Genomic DNA, 19890 nt, shown 5'->3' on the forward strand with positions numbered 1-19890 from the left:
AGTATGAGACTGATTAGGGCCATTGGTGGGCTTGGCATTTTTGACTGTCAGACAATCATGGAGTTCAGTATCTTTGTTTAGGAGAGGTGCACGGACTGATCATAGGTTCCCATGTCTTTCCGCACAAGGACCCATGTGTCCTTTTAATAGTTTAAGAATGTGAGGTCTGTGCCAAAGAACATCTAGAATCCTCTGCTACTGATGACTTCACAATGGGAAATGTCCACACAAAGTAACTGGGATGATGAGGTGAGCCTCAAAATCGATAACGGAATAAAAATCGAAAGAGCTCCTCATTTCGAAGGTGGCTTCAGTATCTATTATGTCTTTGTCAATGTGCGTGTCAACAGTTAAGTATGTTTCAAGATCAAGAAGGGCTTCAATGAAGTAGGTGTCCTCAACTCATCAACTGTTCTGGAAGCTGGAGATCCTATTCTCACTATTAACAGAGAATGGCAGGAAAGGAGATGTGCGCTATCATGGAACCATTTTCAACCTTCTACTTAGGGAGGCTCTTAGAAGGAACAGCACAATGCAAAGTGGCGTGTGTATCTCCTGAAGGCAAGTCAAAACAGCTTTTCGAAAAGTCCAACAAGCTTCTCCCTGGATATCTTATGGCATTATGGGTACCCCATATTGTATATATGCCAGGGAGGCACTAAAAACAGAGTGATGGGGAGACCATTTTAAGAATTTTCCTCTAGTAAGCAAACAGACAGAAAACAGATAAAAATAAAAAAATAAAACATTTCCAGTTTAAAGGACCGGAAATGTCAATGGACACCATGTGAAGCCAAACAGGGTTGAAAATATTCAATTTATATGTTGATAATAGGTTTGGAAAAGGCAGAACCTAGTATTCAAAGATCTTTCAACAGGTGCCTGAAAAAATAACTGATGTCTTGACTGTTCATGTAGAGCATTATCATGCAGTGAATCAGCAGGCTTCCTTTAAGGAGTAGTGTTCAGATATTTTAAAGGTGCGGCGTGATTCCATTTTCATTACATTATTTCAATTTTTGTGTTTCAAAGAGATACAGAAAAGGCTGGATTTATTAGCACTTGTGAAAGTAGAACATATTCTAATTACAAATAGCTTCTCCTTAAAGGTCAAATACATTAATCCACACAAACTTTAAAAAAATGTTTTACTAAAAGCTTATACCCCTTGGTGAATGTTCTGGCACTAGTCAGTGTTTAAGACTATAATTGCATCAGAATGTAGAACCTTGACAACATGCAAATGAGACTGATAGATATGGAACCCTTCAAAATCGATTTGAATTGACATTTGTGCAACAGAAGTATTTCTAGAGAAGCAACAAACCTTAAAGGTAGGGGACAAATAATTCTTCAGGAACCAGAATTTCACAGGCGTCTTTGTGTGCTTCAATACTGATAACATCATTATTCTGTTAGAAAGAAGAAAGTACACATATTTATAAACTGTAGAAAAACAGACATGACTAAGGTTAACCAAAGAACACGCTACTTACCTTTGTTAACAATTACTCTATCTAGCTGCAGATTTCTCACCTTTTGAATACTACTGAGATGATAGATTGGATCCAGAAATGTTGAAGCAGTAGCCCTGCACCCAGTAGGTGGCATTGTGAGGGTTCGCGCTGATGTTTTGCTCTGGAAGCTATGAACAGAGCTGCATATAAGCACCACTTTTGCATACTGACGTCAGTCGCTTTCTAGGCTGTCTGCAAGCCCAGGTACAGATCCCAACAGCGCATTGGCCTTGACCAATGTGCAGATCTCTAGACTTGGGAACTTTTTAGATGAAGAGTCCAGTTAACAGAACGGGGAAGCAGGAGGTGCAGTGAGGAATCTGCAGTTAGAGTATTCTCCAGAAAAAGCATTACCTAAGATCAGTAACATGTTCTTCTGATGGATACTTCTAAGAGCAAGTTATTCGCCTCTTTACTAGAAACCAAACCAGTACCTCCCAGGAAGTGGGCTTCTGAACTGATTCAAACCAGAAAGTCCTGCAGGACAGAGTGAGCAAAGTGCCCCTCTTGTCAGACTTGGCAGTCCAAACAGTAGTGCTTTGGGAATGTGCGGAGCGGCGACCATGTAGCAGCCTAACAAATGTCTAGAACAGGTACTCTGTGTGCCATGCAGTGGTAGCAAACTTATCTCTGGTGGAATGAGCATGCACGCCCTTCAGGCAATGTCTCTTAGCCAGTTCGGTTTTTGATGAAGAACAATCCTGCGAGAAACTGTCCTTTTCTGCCCTGCTCTGGCCACCTTTGCTTCAGCACCTCCAACAAGGAGCTGATAGTCCACACGATGTTCCCTGGTACAATGAATGCAAGAGCTGAGAGCTCTGGGATCCTGTACAAATGAAGAAGGATCTCGCACAGCTGATTTGATCAACAAAGTAGTCTGTTGTAAAGGATTGTAGTGTGCAATAAGGGGAAACACTGTCTGGCCAAGCAGTGTAACAACGTGAACACTAGAAAGTAGCTCTCCCGCCTAGGGAGAGAACGCCCCTATGCACAACTGTTAAAGGACCCATAGGTCTGATTCAATACATCCAATTTTTCAACAAAACGATGTCCAAATTGGAGATGTTTTCACATTTTCAATATTTATTGGATGCAGCTTTAAAGGATGCGGTCATGTATATGCTATATATCAAGCATAGTAATCCAAAGCCATGTATATAATTCAAGGAGTGTTCATAATCACACAACCCAATGCATTTCGGGCGGAGCCCGTCGTCAGGGGGTTACTCTACAACAAAAACAAAATAACCAGTTGTAGTCATATGGTAAAAAACATAATAACGTTCAAAAAACAGGAAACGTGATGCATGCGACGTGGTGAGTAACGGTAATGAGTGATCAAGCGGGAAAAATAGAAAGTCGCAAACTTCAAGGAATAAACCCCAGGGTCTCTACATGGTGAAATAATGTAAATCGTAAAGATTCGTGCCTGAAACAGAAAAGAGTCTTCACCCGGTGTCTGTCCGATTATATAAACAAAGTCCTACAGTGTCTAACCTCCAGCGGATTATCCCACGTGAGCGTGCATCTAAAGGAGCGTGACTCAATTACAAGTGCCCGAAGGCGTACGTCCCGGGACCGGGTACTTACTTGTGTGACAATATCCGGCAGACTCGTAAGAGTTCCGTGAAGGTGCTAGCGCGGTGTGCTATGCTGGGAGTACAAGTAGTATGTGCTGGAAAGTGAGAAAGGACTAAACGGCCCAAAGGGTCAGAGTGGAAGGAAATGCGTGAGCGCCATGATGTAAAGGATGAAATAACAGTCAAAACCGATAGAAACATGGGGAAGATCTCTAGATGTCAAAATAATATTAATAATAAAGTGAACCATTATGAAAACAGAAACATAAGTTCATAGATAACACAAAAATTCAATGCGGTCATTGAGCCCCAAGGGCGCCATCGTGGAGAGATAACGAATCCAAAAATTCTCTCTTTTGAGTAGCAAGTTCACCATGTAGAGACCCTGGGGTTTATTCCTTGAAGTTTGCGACTTTCTATTTTTCCCGCTTGACCACTCATTACCGTTACTCACCACGTCGCATGCATCACGTTTCCTGTTTTTTGAACGTTATTATGTTTTTTACCATATGACTACAACTGGTTATTTTGTTTTTGTTGTAGAGTAACCCCCTGACGACGGGCTCCGCCCGAAATGCATTGGGTTGTGTGATTATGAACACTCCTTGAATTATATACATGGCTTTGGATTACTATGCTTGATATATAGCATATACATGACCGCATCCTTTAAAGCTGCATCCAATAAATATTGAAAATGTGAAAACATCTCCAATTTGGACATCGTTTTGTTGAAAAATTGGATGTATTGAATCAGACCTATGGGTCCTTTAACAGTTGTGCATAGGGGCGTTCTCTCCCTAGGCGGGAGAGCTACTTTCTAGAGCTCTGGGATCCTGCCAATTGAGTCACTTCTCCTTAGAGGGGTGAGGTTGAGCGGCGAAAGCCAGGAGGGTGATATTTTGCCTCACTTGAAATAGTTTTACCACTTTTGGGAGGAAGGCGGCTTGTGTTCTTTTCTGGAACAAATGTTGCTCCAGGAGGATTGACAGAAACGGCTTGGAGCTCACTCACCTGCTGTGCCAATATTATGGCAATGTGCAAAACTACCTTTAGAGTGAAGGGCCGCAAGTGACCGCTATGCAGGACTTCAAAGGGAGTACACATAAGGAACAAAGACTATGTTTAGGTCCTACTAAGGCATTATAAAAAGGGGGGGAGGAAACATGCTACAAACCTTTCAAAAACCATATCACAACAGGTTATTGAAATAAAGAAAGCTGGTCTGGCAATCACAAAAAAAGCTGAAAAGGCCAGCAAATAACCCCAAACTGTGCCCTTAGCAAGTCCTTGTGGGGCTAGAGTCAACACAAAAAGCAACACTTTGGATAGTTTGACTTCAAGTGGGTTAATATGCGGAGTACAGCATGAAATGACAAACTTGTGGAATGACAGGTGTATACTTATCTCATGGAGGGACGCTTGGCTGTGAGAATGACATCAACAATTTCGGGAGGAAGGCCAAATGCGGTCAACTGTTATGTAATGTTATGTTAAGCTTTTATTTGTATAGCGCACGGCTACTCAACAAGAGTGTCCCGGCGCTTTATGAGGGCGACTCAGCAGTTAAAAAACATAACAGTAAACAGAAAAAGAGAGCAAAGGAAAAGAAACAACCTAAAGATTGAAAAGCCAGGTCTTCAGGCTTTTCCTGAACAGGAGCAAACTAGAAATGCTGCGTAGAGCAAGGGGCAAAGAGTTCCACAGCTGGGGAGCCTTAAGGCTGAAGGAACGACCCCCGATGCGAGCCTTCCTCACGCGGGGCACCACGGCCATGAACAAAGATTCCGACCGCAGAGAGCGGGCCGGATGATAAAGGGCCAGTCTACGCTGCAGATACTTAGCTCCAGAGCCAACTGTTGCTGTTCAATCTTCCAGCATAGAGATGAAAATTGCACAGGCCTGGTGCAGGACTCTTCCACTGCTGCTGCAACAGAAGTTGACAGATGCGCATGCCCAGGAGCTCCAGGTACCACACACTTCTTGCCCAACCTGGTGCCAAAACAATGGCTTGGGCCTGGTCATTCCTCATCTTCCGAACTCAGGAGAGGTAGTAGTGGAAAAGCGTACAGAAGTCAAGAGGAACGCATCTCTAAGAGACAGCTGTCTTGGGAACTCCGCCGTGAAAAAATGCAGACATTGACCTTCTTGGTGGCAGCAAATAGGGCGAGCAATGGACTTTCCCATTTGCCGAAGATATCTCATGCCACGTCCACATGTAGCTGCAATTCGTGATAGGCTAGGCATAAGCAGCTGAGTTTGTTCTCTCTGGAGTTCAGAGATCTCGCCAAGTGGTGCGTCACCAGGAAAATACCCTGGGGTTACAGCCACTTCCAGAGGCGTAGTGCCCCCTAGCACAGGGTTCACAAATCCACCCCTCTGTTTCATGTATTACCACCTGTGGTGTGGTGGTGTCTCTGAACATTTGTACCAACCTCCCTTTGATAGACGGCAGGAAGGCTTTCAACATCAAACGGATTGCATGCAGATGCAACAGATTGACTTGGCGCTTGGCCTCTGCCAGGGACCAGATGCCTCTGATTTCAACCTCTTCCAGATAGCCTCCCCTACCCTGGAGTGATTGCACGGTTACCACGGTTAGCTCTGGGTGAGGTAAGCAGAGGGGTCTGCCAATAACCCAATCATGGTCTAGCAGGCAACACTGCAGGTCTTTGCAGCCTCCTCTGCATATAACATACTTGACCAGGCTGATGCAGGAGGCCAACAATCTATGTAGTCTTAGAACCTTCCTTACTGAGATCCAGGAAAGACGCTATAACATCAGGATAATTTCCCAAATGTCAGACACACTCCTCTCTGGGGGGGGAAGCTTAAAACTTCACTACGTCAGAATAACTCCAATGAAAGGGAGCATCTGTGAAGGAGTCAGGTGTGACTTCTGCATGTTGATGGTGAGGCCCAACGATGATAGGAGGTTAGCCATAGTCGGGAGGTGGGTGATAACCGATGGGGCGAGCTCGCCTTCATCAGCCATATCTCTAGTTAGGGGTAGAATGGCAAACTCAAACCTCCGAAGGTGTGCAGCAACCACAGCCATTACTTTTGGAAAACTCGAGGGGCATTTGTAAGGCCAAAGGGAAGCACTGTGAACTGAAGGTGATTTTACAAAACTGTAAACAGCAGACTGTGTCTGTGAGCCTGAAGGACGACAATATGGCAATAAGTGTCCTGCAGGCCCCACACTACCAATCTCAAAGGTCGAGGGCAGACAAGACGGAGGCCAGGGTAAGCATCTTGAATTTGTCAATCTACAGGAAAGTATTGAGAGGGCAAAGATCTAAAATAGGGTGAGGGCCTTCGTCCTTCTTTGGCACCAGAAAGCAACAGGGGTAATAACCAGTTCCTACTTCAGAGGCCGGCACCATCTCTATGACCCCCTTGGCCCAAACAGCTTTGACTTCTTGCTGTATGGGGCAGGTGGTGCTCTTTCAGACGCTCTGCATGTAGGTATAGGTGCAGCGTGCATGGAAGGGAAGGACGTAGCCCAACAGGACAATTTGCAGGACCTGCTTCTCTGAAGTGACTGCCTGCCGACTGCATGCCATCATGGGACAAAATTCTGCATACTGCCTCCGATAGGGTGGCTTTATGCATCCAAGGACACGCTAAAGGGGTTTTGAGGCTCCAGTAGCTGGAAGAGCAAAAGACTGGGCAGAACAATATATCCCTGCTGTCCACATTGTCTTTGGGATCCATGGCTTCAACAACGGAAGTACTGCCTACAGTCGGCGCCGGAGTTGGCGTCTGATAACACCCAATCAGCTCTGTGTCGGAGTCAGGGATAAGTATGTGGAAGGTGCCAATGGGGATGTCAGAAATTGAGCTGGCACCAGGGAAGGTTGAGGTGGATTGATAGGCATCGGTCCAGATCTGTCCATGAACCCAAAGAACTCAACTGGCGCCAAAAGCAAGCTCGCCTGCGGAAAACCAGTAGGGACCCATTGTGAACCTACTGGGCCCAAGGGCGCGCCAATGGGGACAGGCCGCCCAAATCTGAGGTGCATGGTCTCATAAAACTTACAGAGTTGGGTGGGTGGTCATTTGACCACCAAGAAACTCAGAGAGAGGCAAAGACGGCCCTGGCGAGGCTCTATTGCAGAGCCAGGTCTTGAATGCAGACGGTACCTCATCTCGTCAGAGGACTTCGACGGACAGGGTGAAGTCGAACACGTCTTCACCTTCTTGTTCTTATGTTTGTGGGACTTGCCCAGACGACTTCGACAAAGAGCACTTGGAATGGCTCAGCAACAGATCCTAGGACCTTCCTCTCGATCAGGATCGAGACAATCATGGCGTTACGCAGCAATGAGCTTGCAGGACTGCTCCCCTTGGGGTGCATGGCGCGACAATCAATGCAAGTCTTCACGTTGTGGTGATGCTCGAGTCCACAAAGGCAGAAGAGGTGTGGATCGGTCACTGACATTTGACAGACATCTCTGCCACACACCAGGAGACATGTCTTGAAAGGTCGAAAAAAGTCAGTCAAAAAGTGACTGGCTAGATCTTTTCCAGATCAGTACTGACTTATATGGAAAGAAAAAAACGGACGTGAGCATGCTGGGTTGGTGCCTATATAGGCACCTCAAGAGTCACTTCTGGCATGGAGTGCGCCACGTAAAGTTGAACAACGCCACCTACCAGCATGAAGGGGTAGTGCTCAGGAAAAGAATGATGGATCCTGACACCATGAGAATATTCTAAGGTAAGGAATCTGCGGCTAGAAGTCTCTATTAGATTTGTAAAAGTAAAACAATGACAAACCTATCACATTTGTCAGTGCTTGGTCAAAAGGTGATGATGAGTTACCAATTTACTTATCTGACATATGGAAGACACCAGCCCAATGATAAGATGCACGACTGAAGTTTGAAATGCTCTGTACAACCATAAGGAGATGCTACATCACCATAAACTAATAACTATTACCGGAAATAGGTCACCTTTTTATGGTGGTGACTACAGATCAATACTCACTCACAGCCCTTGGTAACCCCAAGGCAAGTGGTACATATTTTGGAATGGGTGCTGTTTACATGAAATACTAGAAGAGTTTGGTTTATTTATTTGTTTATTAAATATTTTACAGTACTTTTTCAACTTAAATGTTGAGAGTATGTACACAGAGTAAAGGGCATTAGGAACTACATGGAGATGAGGTTGACAAATGTTCAGGGAGAGAGACAGAACATTTTACAGGAGATTCCTTTCTTTCAGTATCCCATGGTCATAGTACAAGACTAAAGTGACCATCCACGAAACATCTTTTATTTTAGTTTAAGTTATCAGAACATCTTCTTCTACAGCTGTTGTCTAGAATTTAGGAGTGTGTGTACTGACCTCAAGAATCGCTCATAAAGATGGCCGGAAGCCAAGGAAAAGATATTCAGCACTTCCTCTTTATCGACTTTCACTTCTTCTGTATTTGGTCCTCCAGTCAGTCCCCTGAAAGAGTAAGGCACAGGTTACAAAATAACTTACTGCCAAAATGACTGCATAAACAACTTTAGCAAATAATTTGCAGGTTACCGTACACAGACGGTCTGATGCAAGTTTTAATGTGCCAGTGACCAACCCCGTACACATTAAAGAATGGCAACTGCACTAGTATACAAATGCATCAAGATTTCACCTGATGTTTACCGATGCCAGTTTAAGTCCCCGATTTTTTCTGAGACACCAATTAGTATAAAAGAGTGTGTAGAACACTGGCTTCGGAGTGAATAGTACAGGCTTCTCCAATGAGTAGCTCTCCTGTGTGCAGCCCATCCTACTAAATTAGAAGCTTTTGCCTGGTTTAATTAATCTATGTACCACAAAACTAAAAAGTGTGTATTCAAGTCACAAATGTGTGTATTTTCAGAACACAATAGCAGATGTGTGGAGAAAAAACATTGAATTTACGAAATATATTTAAAGATATTTGAGAGATAAATCATTGAATGTTGGGGAGACTTACTCCTATTATTAACTTGGTTCCAATGACATTGTAGCTATGGCTGCTATATATTACTAAGTAGTCATTCCACATTGACACAGCATTTCTTTTTAATTAATGCTGGCAACAGTGCCTAATGAGCTGAGGTGATCACAGCTGGAAATCTTGCAAACTGTGACCACTAATACAACATTGTCTTATGTGGTTGCTATGCAAACAGTAATAGTAACGCAGGACGCTCTTCATTGAACAGAAGTAGCTCTTATTACTCGAAGGTTTAGAAACCTCTGCTCCAGGGGCAGTGTTTAAATTATTATATTAGGCGGTAGCTCAGGGTGGTTTTCAATTAGCAGAAGTAGCTCTCAGTACAGAAAAGGTTTGAGATCTGTGGAGTGGTACTTGCTGTAAATTTTACTTTATTCTAATGTTCAAGAAAAGTCTAATTACATGTAATAAGACTTTTCAAGAACATTAGAATAAAGTAACATTTCAGAAATGTCGGAAGGGAGCCACAGGGAAAAATATTTGTCGAAACACCAAAAGAAGATCCATCTAAAGTCATGCACACCTACAACAGACATACATTTTCTTCACTTATTTTTTACAGCCCTCCAAGGTGCACCTGTAGAATCTCTCACAAGGTTTAACCTTGGTTAATGAAGTCAAAATTCCTCTAAGAAAACAATAAGGGAAGTGTGGGGGGGGTTCTATTTGCAAATACTGGGTGGTTTGTGCTACTCCATCTTTCCACTTCAAAGATTGCACGCATGATAGTTATCATTTATCAAAGCATTCAATGTTCTTCATGTGAAAATCACTTGTAATCACTTCTGAAAAGGTAGGCGTGAAAGGTAACTTGTGATTGTTGATCAAACAAGTTCATGAGCCTAATAGCCCGGTATTTGTAAAGCGCAAACTAATCACCTGTAAGGGTCTCAAGGCGCTGGGGGGCCATCAGGGAGATTAAGTGAGCTATTGTGTAAAATCAGATGATGCTGAGCGGATCTGCCTTCGGGGCTGGGGATCGAACCGTGAGGCCCGTGCTCCGGAGTCAGATGCCCTGGCCTCTGCGCCACATCTCTCGCCACCAGCATTGACCAACATTATACTTGTCTCTGTTTTTAAATGAATCTCCACACAGTAAGAATTCTGAATCTTCTTTCACCACTGGAGTAATGGGAGATATCTTACCAACATATGCAGAAGGAATGCCAGAGTAAGCTGAGCTTTTGCCTTATTTCTTGACAGGCGCAAGAAATTGTAGCAGCCCATCACAATGCCCTCTGGATCAAGTCACAGGAGTGAAACTTCAGGGTGATAGCCAGAGAGACATGTTCTCAGACACATGAAACGTCCCAGACTTTATCACAATGTTGAATAGAAACCTTCATATTTGGACGAATGAGAAGTCAATCCCAATGTTGAGCCACTGATAACTATTCTGACAGCCTTTTCCGTAAAAACCCAAATCAGTTGACTGGGGGTGAGTGCTTGCAATGTTCAACACTCCGTCCATCATCCCCTTTGGTTTTGCTTTGTTCGCCCTAAGTTGGCCGGGTATGCCCAGACGTGGGTCCCTTGCTCACTTTGCCACTGGATTAAACTAGCCTGGCTGATGACGGCTGATTAGCCAAAAAACGGTCCCAGGATGTTTGTTTTCGGTCCAGGGAAGACATGGCTTGGCAGTTCGGCTGGACTGTTCCCATGAGGCACAGGGTCAGACTGATTTGCATATGGCCATGTCTGAACAACTTGGGTGGCGGAGTGAGCTAAAGAAGGATGATGGATTGAACCCAGATCAGTTGACTGGGGGTGAGTGCTTGCAAGTAAGAGTTCTTTAATTGGCCATTCGGAGAAGGAGGAGGATACAGAAACTACTAGGAATACCTTGGTAGGGGCAGGTGAAGTAGAAAGCAACTAAGTGGGGGGATAAGTGGGAGGACAATGGGCTCCGAAGGAAGTCCTAACCTGCTCTTTTCATACTTTAGCTGCATTATTTCAGTGTACACCCTAGAACCCAAGAAAGATAAATGGTCTAGCATGCATCAGAACATGGACATATAATGCAATGCTTACTGTATTCTTTGATGGAACCTGTGAATAAAAGGCACCACAGCTTGTATTCTAAGTAATATTCATTGTACGGCCAGGCGGGCTGCATGCGGCCCTCCTGAACTTCACATGTGGCCCCCTAGTCAAACGCAGCACTGGGCTGCTGTTTAGGTGACTCAGCACTATTATTAAAAAATGGTAAATTAATTGGCAAGCGTTTGTTTGACCCCTTGCATGCGTCAGAAGGCCCAGTTGTCACATTGGGCGTGTGCGGAGGACGTCCGGGGGCCGTCTGATCCCCGCCCACTCATTAATTCCTCAGCACCACGGAGGAATTTGCGCCGCGGTCAAGGGGTTAAAAGTTAAGTTAAAAAAAAGGAATCAACTAGGGTGTCCTGCACCCATTAATTTTAGGATCACCTTCCTTTTATAAACAACTTTGCAGCAAAAGTGTAAAATTATGAAAGAGTCTCTTCACTATTCAAAAAGTGTATTTGATGAACACGCAGAACCATTTCACCGTAGTTCAACAGATTATCAATGCATTGAGAAGTATTTTTTTTAAAAGGGATAGCTTTCAAACAAATTTTGAAAGCTTAATTTTCCCCCCACCCTGACAACAATGCCAATAGTGAACTAAGACGAAGGTCGGTTATCTGCACTCTTTGGGTGGCCTGGCTTCCGATTACACACAAACATTATAGTTACTTAAATCAAACACAGGAGAAAGTTTTGACAGCACACATCCTGAATTCATGTATTTAGAGTTCCTCTTATATGTGTATCTACTTGTTTGTTAAATCGTAACCCATATATCGTGTGGTAAACCCTATGCTTTGGTGATGGTGTTACTGTTGAAGCTGCGCTGTCTCGGAGAGGAGAGAAGGTTCCTCTTCAGTCGGAGTCAGAAGGGTCGTCGGGTGAACTTGAACCATGGCAGTTGGAGGCACCGGTGTAAGTCTGGATTTGGGGGCGGATCCACAGGGCTCAGTTGGTGTCGAAGTCGAACTCACCAACAGGAATCCAGCAGGGGCACCTCTAGTCTCCGTGAGCTAAAGGCACGCCAGAGGGAGCCGTGGATCTAAATATGAAATGCATGGTTTCATAGAACTCAAGTTGGCCAGGAGTCGCTTCAGCTTCGGAGAAGTCGGAAAAGCATGAAGTGGACCTGGCTGCTGGCTCCTCGAGTGGAGTGCTGGTAGTGGCTGGTAGGTTTTCAGGGGGCACCTCTAAGGTGCCTTCTGGGTGTATGTTTTAATAAATCCACTAGTGGCAACTGTACAGATTTATTAAGACAAGGTGTTAGATTACAAACACCATGGGGTTCAGTGAAGCCATCATGTTCCTGTGAACTCTTAATGACCAGTGCCCAGTAAATATACTTAAGATGGCTTCCCTGTTCACTTGTACGATCTCACAATCGAACCAGAGAGCACAGAGACATATCTGCTCTAGCAGATATGCCCTCACATGTAACATAATGCACCCTGCCTTAGGGTTGTAAGGCCTGCTATAGGGTTGACGAGCATATATTGCATGCAGTGTCTGTGGGGATGGCACACAAGGTGTGTGCCAATATCGCGTTTTCACTTTTGTTTGTACCATTTCACGCAGCCTGCAATGGCAGTCTGCATGAGTTTGATGGTAGGTCCTTTAGGGTGGCACAATACATGCTGCAGCCCTTAGGGACCCTCTTTAGTACTAATGCCCTAGGTACCAGGGAAACCATTCACTAGGGACTTACAGGGGTGCTAAGGATCTTGCCAATTGGGGAACAATTGAACAGTTACCTTGTTTTAGGGAAAGAACACTTACACTGGGGACCCGGTTAGCAGGTCTTCAGTCAAAACTGCATCAAATACCATGCAAAAGTGGGGTGGCCATGTAAAAAAGGGGCACTTTACTACAATAGGGGAACGAGAACCGTAAACATAGTTAAACAGTAGAAGAGCCCTAAGCTTTTGAGGTGCATTGGTGTATACGAGTCTTGACCTTTAGTGTATGAGGGGTTGCCATATGCTAGTGAACGTGTTATCCATGTTTGTTAAGTTGTGTGTGATTTGTTCCATGGCTAGAACATGCCACATCATCTGATGCCATAACACACTTGGCGGGGAAGGATGGGTGGGTCTTTCTCTTTCTAATATAGAGTGATAAATTGTTTGGCCGACCAGTCATGTGGCGTGTGAGAGTCCAGTTTGCGCCCATCATCCCCTCAAGTTCAAGTTCAAGTTCAGGGATTTGTATAGCGCACTGCTCACCCAGAGGGTCTCAAGGCGCTTGGGGAAGGGGATCATTATTTGTCGAATATCCAAGTTTTAAGATCTTTCCTGAAGGCGATGTGATTTTGAGTAAGGCGGAGGGGAGTGGGGAGTGAGTTCCAGGTCTTGGCGGCAAGGAAGGAGAAGGATCTGCCACCCATGGTGGATTTTCGGATGCGTGGGACTACGGCAAGGGCTTGATTGGACGATCTTAGTTGGCGGGTGGGCTTGTAGAAGGACAGGCGAGTGTTGAGGCATTCGGGACCTAGATTGTAGAGGGCCTTGTGTGCGTGGGTGAGAAGGCGGAATGTAATTCTTTTGTTGACGGGAAGCCAGTGGAGGTCTTTTAGGTGTTCGGTGATGTGATCTTGGCGAGGGATGTCCAAAATGAGTCTCGCTGATGCGTTTTGGATGCGTTGGAGTTTTTTCTGTAATTTTGCTGTGATTCCGGCGTAAAGTGTGTTGCCGTAATCGAGTCGACTTGTGACCAGTGCGTGGGTGACAGTCTTTCTTGTATCAAGGGGGATCCAGCGGAAGATCTTTTTGAGAGTGCGAAGTATGTTGAAGCAAGAGGATGAGACTGCGTTGACTTGTCTGGACATCGAGAGAGAGGAGTCTAGGATGAAGCCAAGGTTACGTGCGTGGTCTGTGGGTGTGGGTGCTGTGCCCAGAGCGGAAGGCCACCAAGAGTCGTCCCAGGCAGTGGGGGAAGATCCTAGGATGAGCACCTCCGTTTTGTCTGAGTTGAGCTTTAGGCGGCTATGATTCATCCATTCGGCTACATCTTTCATGCCTTCGTGAAGATTGGTTTTGGCGGTGTTGGGGTCTTTGGTGAGGGAAAGGATAAGCTGGGTGTCGTCGGCGTAAGAGATGATGTTGAGGTTGTGTTGACGCGCGATGGAAGCGAGTGGACTCATGTAAACGTTGAAGAGGGTGGGACTGAGTGAAGATCCTTGTGGTACGCCACAGATGACTTCGGTGGCTTCAGAGTTGAAAGGGGGAAGTCGGACTCTTTGGGTTCTCCCAGCGAGGAATGAAGTGATCCAGTTCAAGGCTTTTCCTTGTATTCCAATATTGCTGAGGCGTTGTATAAGGGTACTGTGGCAGACTGTGTCGAAAGCGGCGGAGAGGTCGAGTAGAATGAGGGCCACTGTTTCACCGTTGTCCAGTAGAGTTCGGATGTCGTCAGTAGCTACAATTAGGGCAGTTTCGGTGCTGTGTTTGGCTCGAAATCCGGATTGGGATGGGTCTAGGGAGTTGTTGGATTCAAGGAAGGCTGCGAGCTGGCTGTTGACGGCTTTCTCGATGACTTTGGCCGGGAATGGGAGGAGGGAAATGGGCCGGTAGTTTTTAAGTTCAGAGGGGTCTGCTGTGGGTTTCTTCAGGAGGGCGCTGAGCTCGGCGTGTTTCCAGCTTTCTGGAAAGGTGGCAGAGTTGAATGAGCAGTTGATGACATCACGGAGATGGGGTGCGATGATGGAGTCTGCTTTGTTGAAGATGTGGTGGGGGCAGGGGTCAGTTGGCGAGCCAGAGTGGATTGAGTTCATTAGGCGGATGGTTTCTTCAGTGGTGATTGGGTTCCAGGCGCTAAGGATGTTAGTTGACGGGGTTGGATCTGAGGGGGGTGGGGAGGGATGAACGCTGGGAGTGTTCTCGAAGCTGTTGTGGATGTCTGCAATTTTGTTGTAGAAGAAGGAGGATAACGCGTTGCAGAGGTCTTGGAAAGGAGTAATGTCGTTGGATGCTGCTGTGGGGTTGGTGAATTCTTTAACGATGTTGAAGAGTTCCTTGCTGTTGTGAGAGTTGTTGTCGAGACGATCCTTGAATGCTGATTTCTTGGCGGATCGGATCAGTTGGTGGTGTATTCGGGTGGCTGCCTTAAGGGTGGTCATGTTGTCTGTGGTCGGGTTTTTTCTCCATGTTTTCTCCAGGGTGCGGCATAGCTTCTTGGATTTTTTAAGGTCATCGTTGAACCAGGGAGCCTTTTTGTTGGTTGATTTGATCTGGAGTTTTTTCAGGGGTGCTAATTCGTCAGCACTATGGGTGATCCATTGCTTGAGATTGGTGGCTGCTTGGTTTGGGTCCAATGAGAGGGTTTTGATTGAGTGATGTGAGGAGTTGGTCGGAGGTGATTTTATTCCAGTTTCTCCGAGGAATGGGTTGTGGGCGGTTGTGGTTTAGGGTGGTTTTGTAGCTGAAGTTAACACAGCTGTGGTCCGTCCAGTGGAGGGCTGTGGTGTGATTGAAGGAGATGTGCTTGCTGGAGGTGAAGATAGGGTCGAGCGTGTGTCCGGCTGCGTGGGTGGGGGCGTCAACGAGTTGTTTGAGTCCGAGATTGGCCAAGTTGTCCAGAAGGGAGGTGGTGTTGCTTTCGTGTTTGTTTTCAAGGTGGTAGTTGAAGTCGCCTAAAAGAATGTAGTTATCGGAGGCGAGGGCATGTGGGCTGACGAAGTCCGTGATGTCATCGCTGAATTGAGTGCGGGTGCCTGGGGGCCTGTAGATGAGGGTGCCTCTAAGTGTGGTCCTAGGGTCTGTGTGGATTTGAAAGTGGAGATGTTCTGCGGATGTAAGATTATCATCGGTGCTGGTCGTGACTTTGATGGTATCCTTATGGACGATGGCGATGCCTCCTCCTGTTTGGTTGGTGCGGTCTTTACGGGTAATCTTGTAGCCGTCCGGTATGGCTATGGCGATGTCGGGTGCTGATGATGTGTTCATCCATGTTTCTGTAAGGAAGGCGATGTCAGGTGAAGCAGTGTCGAGTAGGTCCCAGAGTTCCGCAGCGTGTCTGTGGACCGAGCGGGTGTTGATCAGGATGCACTTCAGGTGGTTAGCGTCGGGGCGGCGTGTGGCGGAGGAGGGTTTGGTGAGGGTCCTGGAGCAATTGAACTTGCAGGAGAGGCAGGTGAATGGACCATGGGTACGTCCTGGGGTGGCTAAGCAGCATTGTGGTGTGCGTCCGGGGTTGAGGGCGAGGAGAGTTGCGGCATCATATGTGACTCTAGTGGGTTGGGTGCGGCGGGGAACAGGGGGTCTGGCGCTGGGCGCGGTCCAGGCGCGGAAGAGCGTAGACGGGCTTACCTTTGGCGCACCTTCGGCGCGGCCGTAGCGCGTGGACGCTGCGCGTTGGGACATCTGTCTTATATGGATAGTGGAGGGGGCGGAGCGTGGGAGGGTCAGCTGGGAGGCGGGAGCGAGGTGGAGGAAGGGCCAGGGGTTACAAACAAAATGGCAGCAACCACAACAAGGCAGCAACAACAACAAGCGCAGCAGCAGTGGAAACGGAGGCGCTTTGGGAAAATGCAAAACTCTGTACTAAACACAGCCAAGAAGTACGCGCTAGCGATATTGAAAAGCTATTACAATTCAGGCACTATGATCTGAATAAGGACAGTGCAGTCAAGCGCTACGTTAAAAGAAAATAATCTGCACTCCAGTTCAGTAGAGAATTAATGAGGGGACGGCAGGAAGGGGAGTTTGAATGAGGATGCAGTCTCAACAAATGTCCCTGAAGGTGCCACTTTTTTGTCACATCGCTAGCAGATGTCGGAGGCTGTGGGAAATATGTGTTGTAGTCTGGTTAGGGTCAGATACTACTGTAACATCACTTGGTATGCCAATTCTCGTTGGGGAATGCTGTATAGGGATTTGGATATGTTAACCCATAATGTGTCCCATTCATTTGGGGAACTATCTATCCGTAATTATCTTGCCCATCTAGTTTGATAGGCGGGAGGTATTTTAGGCTTGGGGCCTTGTATGGCCTCACAGTTATCGAGATGGGTCCTTTCATCCCCTCGAATGACCTCACCAGTTTTTCAAAAGGGGTGAGTGTTCAAGATGGGAGCCAAAGTGAGGTGGAGGGCCAATGTCTAAGCTGATATTATTGGAGTTGCGCGTTTTCTGAGATCAGATACTCCTGTTTGCATTGTTCAAAAGGCTTGATGCCATTGCCCTGTTAGAGATCACCAAGGGTTCTACACACGCCTCTGTTCCATTCTGAAAATGCGGTGGGAAAGAGGGTGGGTTAAAAGTATGGTGTGATAAGGGTCCCAGATACACGAATGACACCACGTGTGTTTAACCAGGGATGTTTATTTAAGTTAAGTTTAACTCTGCGACCTCAGCCACAGCCTCCTCGTAGACAGCCGTTCCTCATCTCCTCCGGCGCTCGCCTTGGAACGCTGGTCGCGGTGACATTCTAAGTGATGTCACCGCGAGCAGCTCCATCACACGCGGAGTCGCCGGGGGGGAATGCAGGCGGAAGATACCACACATCCCCCTCCCCTGCAGAAAGAAAACACAAGAAATATAACAATACAACAACTCCCGCAAAATGTTACATCATGACATATTGATCAAAGTGTCTGGGGAGTCTGGTCACTCTCCTGCTGGGCCTGACACTGGGGTGGGGGGATGGCAACAGTATCTTAGTGTTGGGCCTTTTGTTCCTCTTCGCATCACTCTCCCCCTCACTGTTTGAGTCTTGCCCGGGTGGGTGAAACCTCACTACTCTCCCCAGATTCCAGATCTTCCCCTCTTGGGTCTTCACAGCGTTTTTGAACAATTTTGTGATCTTGGTTGGACTACTGTACTCTGACCAGTTAGCTCTCCCAGTTGGGGTTCTGATCTTGATTCAGTCCCCTACTTTGAATCCGGCCTCTCGTGTGGATTTCAACTGGTCGTATCTTTCCTTCCTTTTTGCCATTGCTCCCTCTTGTCTCTCTTGGCTTTTCACTTCTTTTGAGTGGTTTGACCATCCCTTGTGCCACCCCATCCACCCCGGGGATAGCTTGGTGTTGGGTATCCTTGCGCGGAGCAACTCGAAAGGCATGACCCCCGTCGTTTGGTGTGGTGTGAACCTGTACGCTTCTACCCGCCTCCATGCTTCTTCTTTCCAGCTTAAGCCACTGGCCTTGGCCAACTGTATGCTCTCCTTGAGGGTTTTGTTAAAACGCTCGACCATGCCATTCGTTTCGGGGTGATATAGAGCGCAACGTTTGTGTCTGATGCCCCTCTCACCAAGGAAGTCCTCCATTTCCTTAGAACACAACTGCACCCCATTATCCGTGAGAATGCTGCTGGGTAGCCCTTCCCTGATGAACACCTCTTCCAAGAATCCGATGACTGTCTTAGTAGTGACTTCACTTACTAACTTTATTTCAGGCCACCTAGAATGCATATCCATGAGTACTAGGATGTACGGCGTGCGCAGCTCTCCAGACAAAGGACCCACGATGTCCAATGCTAACTCCTCCCAGGGTCCTGACGGTGGCGGCCTGCATACCATCGGGGGTGTGATTTGCTTCAAGACCTTGTCACTGTTGCTGCAGGGAATGCAGTCTCTAATCTTCCTTTCGGTGGCAAGGTCCATGCCTGGCCACCAATAGCTCTCTCTGAGTCTCTGTTTAGTCTTTATGAGGCCCATATGTCCTTCGTGGGCTATCTCGACCAGGTTGTCTCTGACCGACGTGGGTGGCACTAGTCTCGTCCCCCTGAACAGGCACTCGTCTACTATGGACAGTTCATCCTTGACCCCCCAGTATGGTCGCAGATTTCCCTCCTGTTTATCTTCGTGGGTCCACCTGTTTCTTACTCTTTTGAACACCTCTTCCAAGACCTCATCTTCCTTCAATGCATTCTTCCATGTTTCCTCTCCTAGTGCCCTCTGGATGGCGCAGACATTCTCCATCTGTAGTTCATCCGCTTCATCATCCACCTTCTCTTGGCTCTCCCTCACTTCATTCTCATATACCAGTCTTGACAGACAGTCTGCTGCGAAATTTCGCGCTCCTGGGACGTACTCGACACCGAAGGTGTACTCTTGGAGTCCGACCACCCACCGCCTGATCCTACTGGAGATGGCATCCAGGCCTTTTTTGCTAAATACTTCCACCAGTGGCTTGTGGTCGGTGCGAAGAGTAAACTGTGTGCCCCACAGGAAGTCTCTGAATTTCCCTAATGTCCATGATACTGCCAGGGCCTCCTTCTCAATCACCGAGTAGTTGTTTTCTGACTTTTGGAGTGATCTTGACGCGAAAGCTATGGTTTCCTCTCCGTCCTTGCCTACTTGGGTGAGGACTGCTCCCAGTCCCTTAGTGCTTGCGTCGGTGGTGACCACAGTCGCCCGGTTGGGTATGTAAGACTTCAGACTGGGGGCCTCAGTAAGTGCCCTTTTTACGTCTTCGAATTCCCTCTGACACTCCTGACTCCAGTTGAACTCTGTCTCTTTCTTTAGCAGCAGCCTGATGGCGTAAGTCCTTCCTGCCAGGTTCTTTATAAATTTTCCATAGAACTCCAACATTCCCATCATTGACTTGATTTCGTCTTTACTCGTCGGAGGTGCTAGATTAACAATGGTGTTTTGTAGTTCAACTTTGGGACATATTCCTTCAGCTGTCACCTTGTGTCCCAAGAAATCCAGTTCAGCGCAACCAAACACACACTTGTCCTTTTTCACCGTTAGACCTTGTGACCTGAATCTTCCCAGTACTCGCCTCAGCCTCTCATCATGTTCCTCATGG

General features: G+C 46.7%; 1 protein-coding gene across 2 annotated transcripts in view; it reads right to left on the bottom strand.

Annotated features, from left to right (window-relative positions):
- The window catches only part of UGGT1 (UDP-glucose glycoprotein glucosyltransferase 1), an 822704-nt gene that overhangs the window by 113940 nt on the left and 688874 nt on the right, over positions 1 to 19890 (bottom strand). For both annotated transcript variants that reach the window (XM_078666074.1, XM_078666073.1), the window contains 2 exons: positions 8456 to 8560; positions 1328 to 1412 (listed from right to left, as the gene is read on the bottom strand). In XM_078666074.1, the coding sequence (XP_078522200.1) occupies positions 1328 to 1412; positions 8456 to 8560 (190 nt within the window). The remainder of the gene's footprint in view (positions 1 to 1327; positions 1413 to 8455; positions 8561 to 19890) is intronic.

Source organism: Lissotriton helveticus, chromosome 11, assembly GCF_964261635.1.
Source record: "Lissotriton helveticus chromosome 11, aLisHel1.1, whole genome shotgun sequence".
NCBI lineage: Eukaryota > Metazoa > Chordata > Amphibia > Caudata > Salamandridae > Lissotriton > Lissotriton helveticus.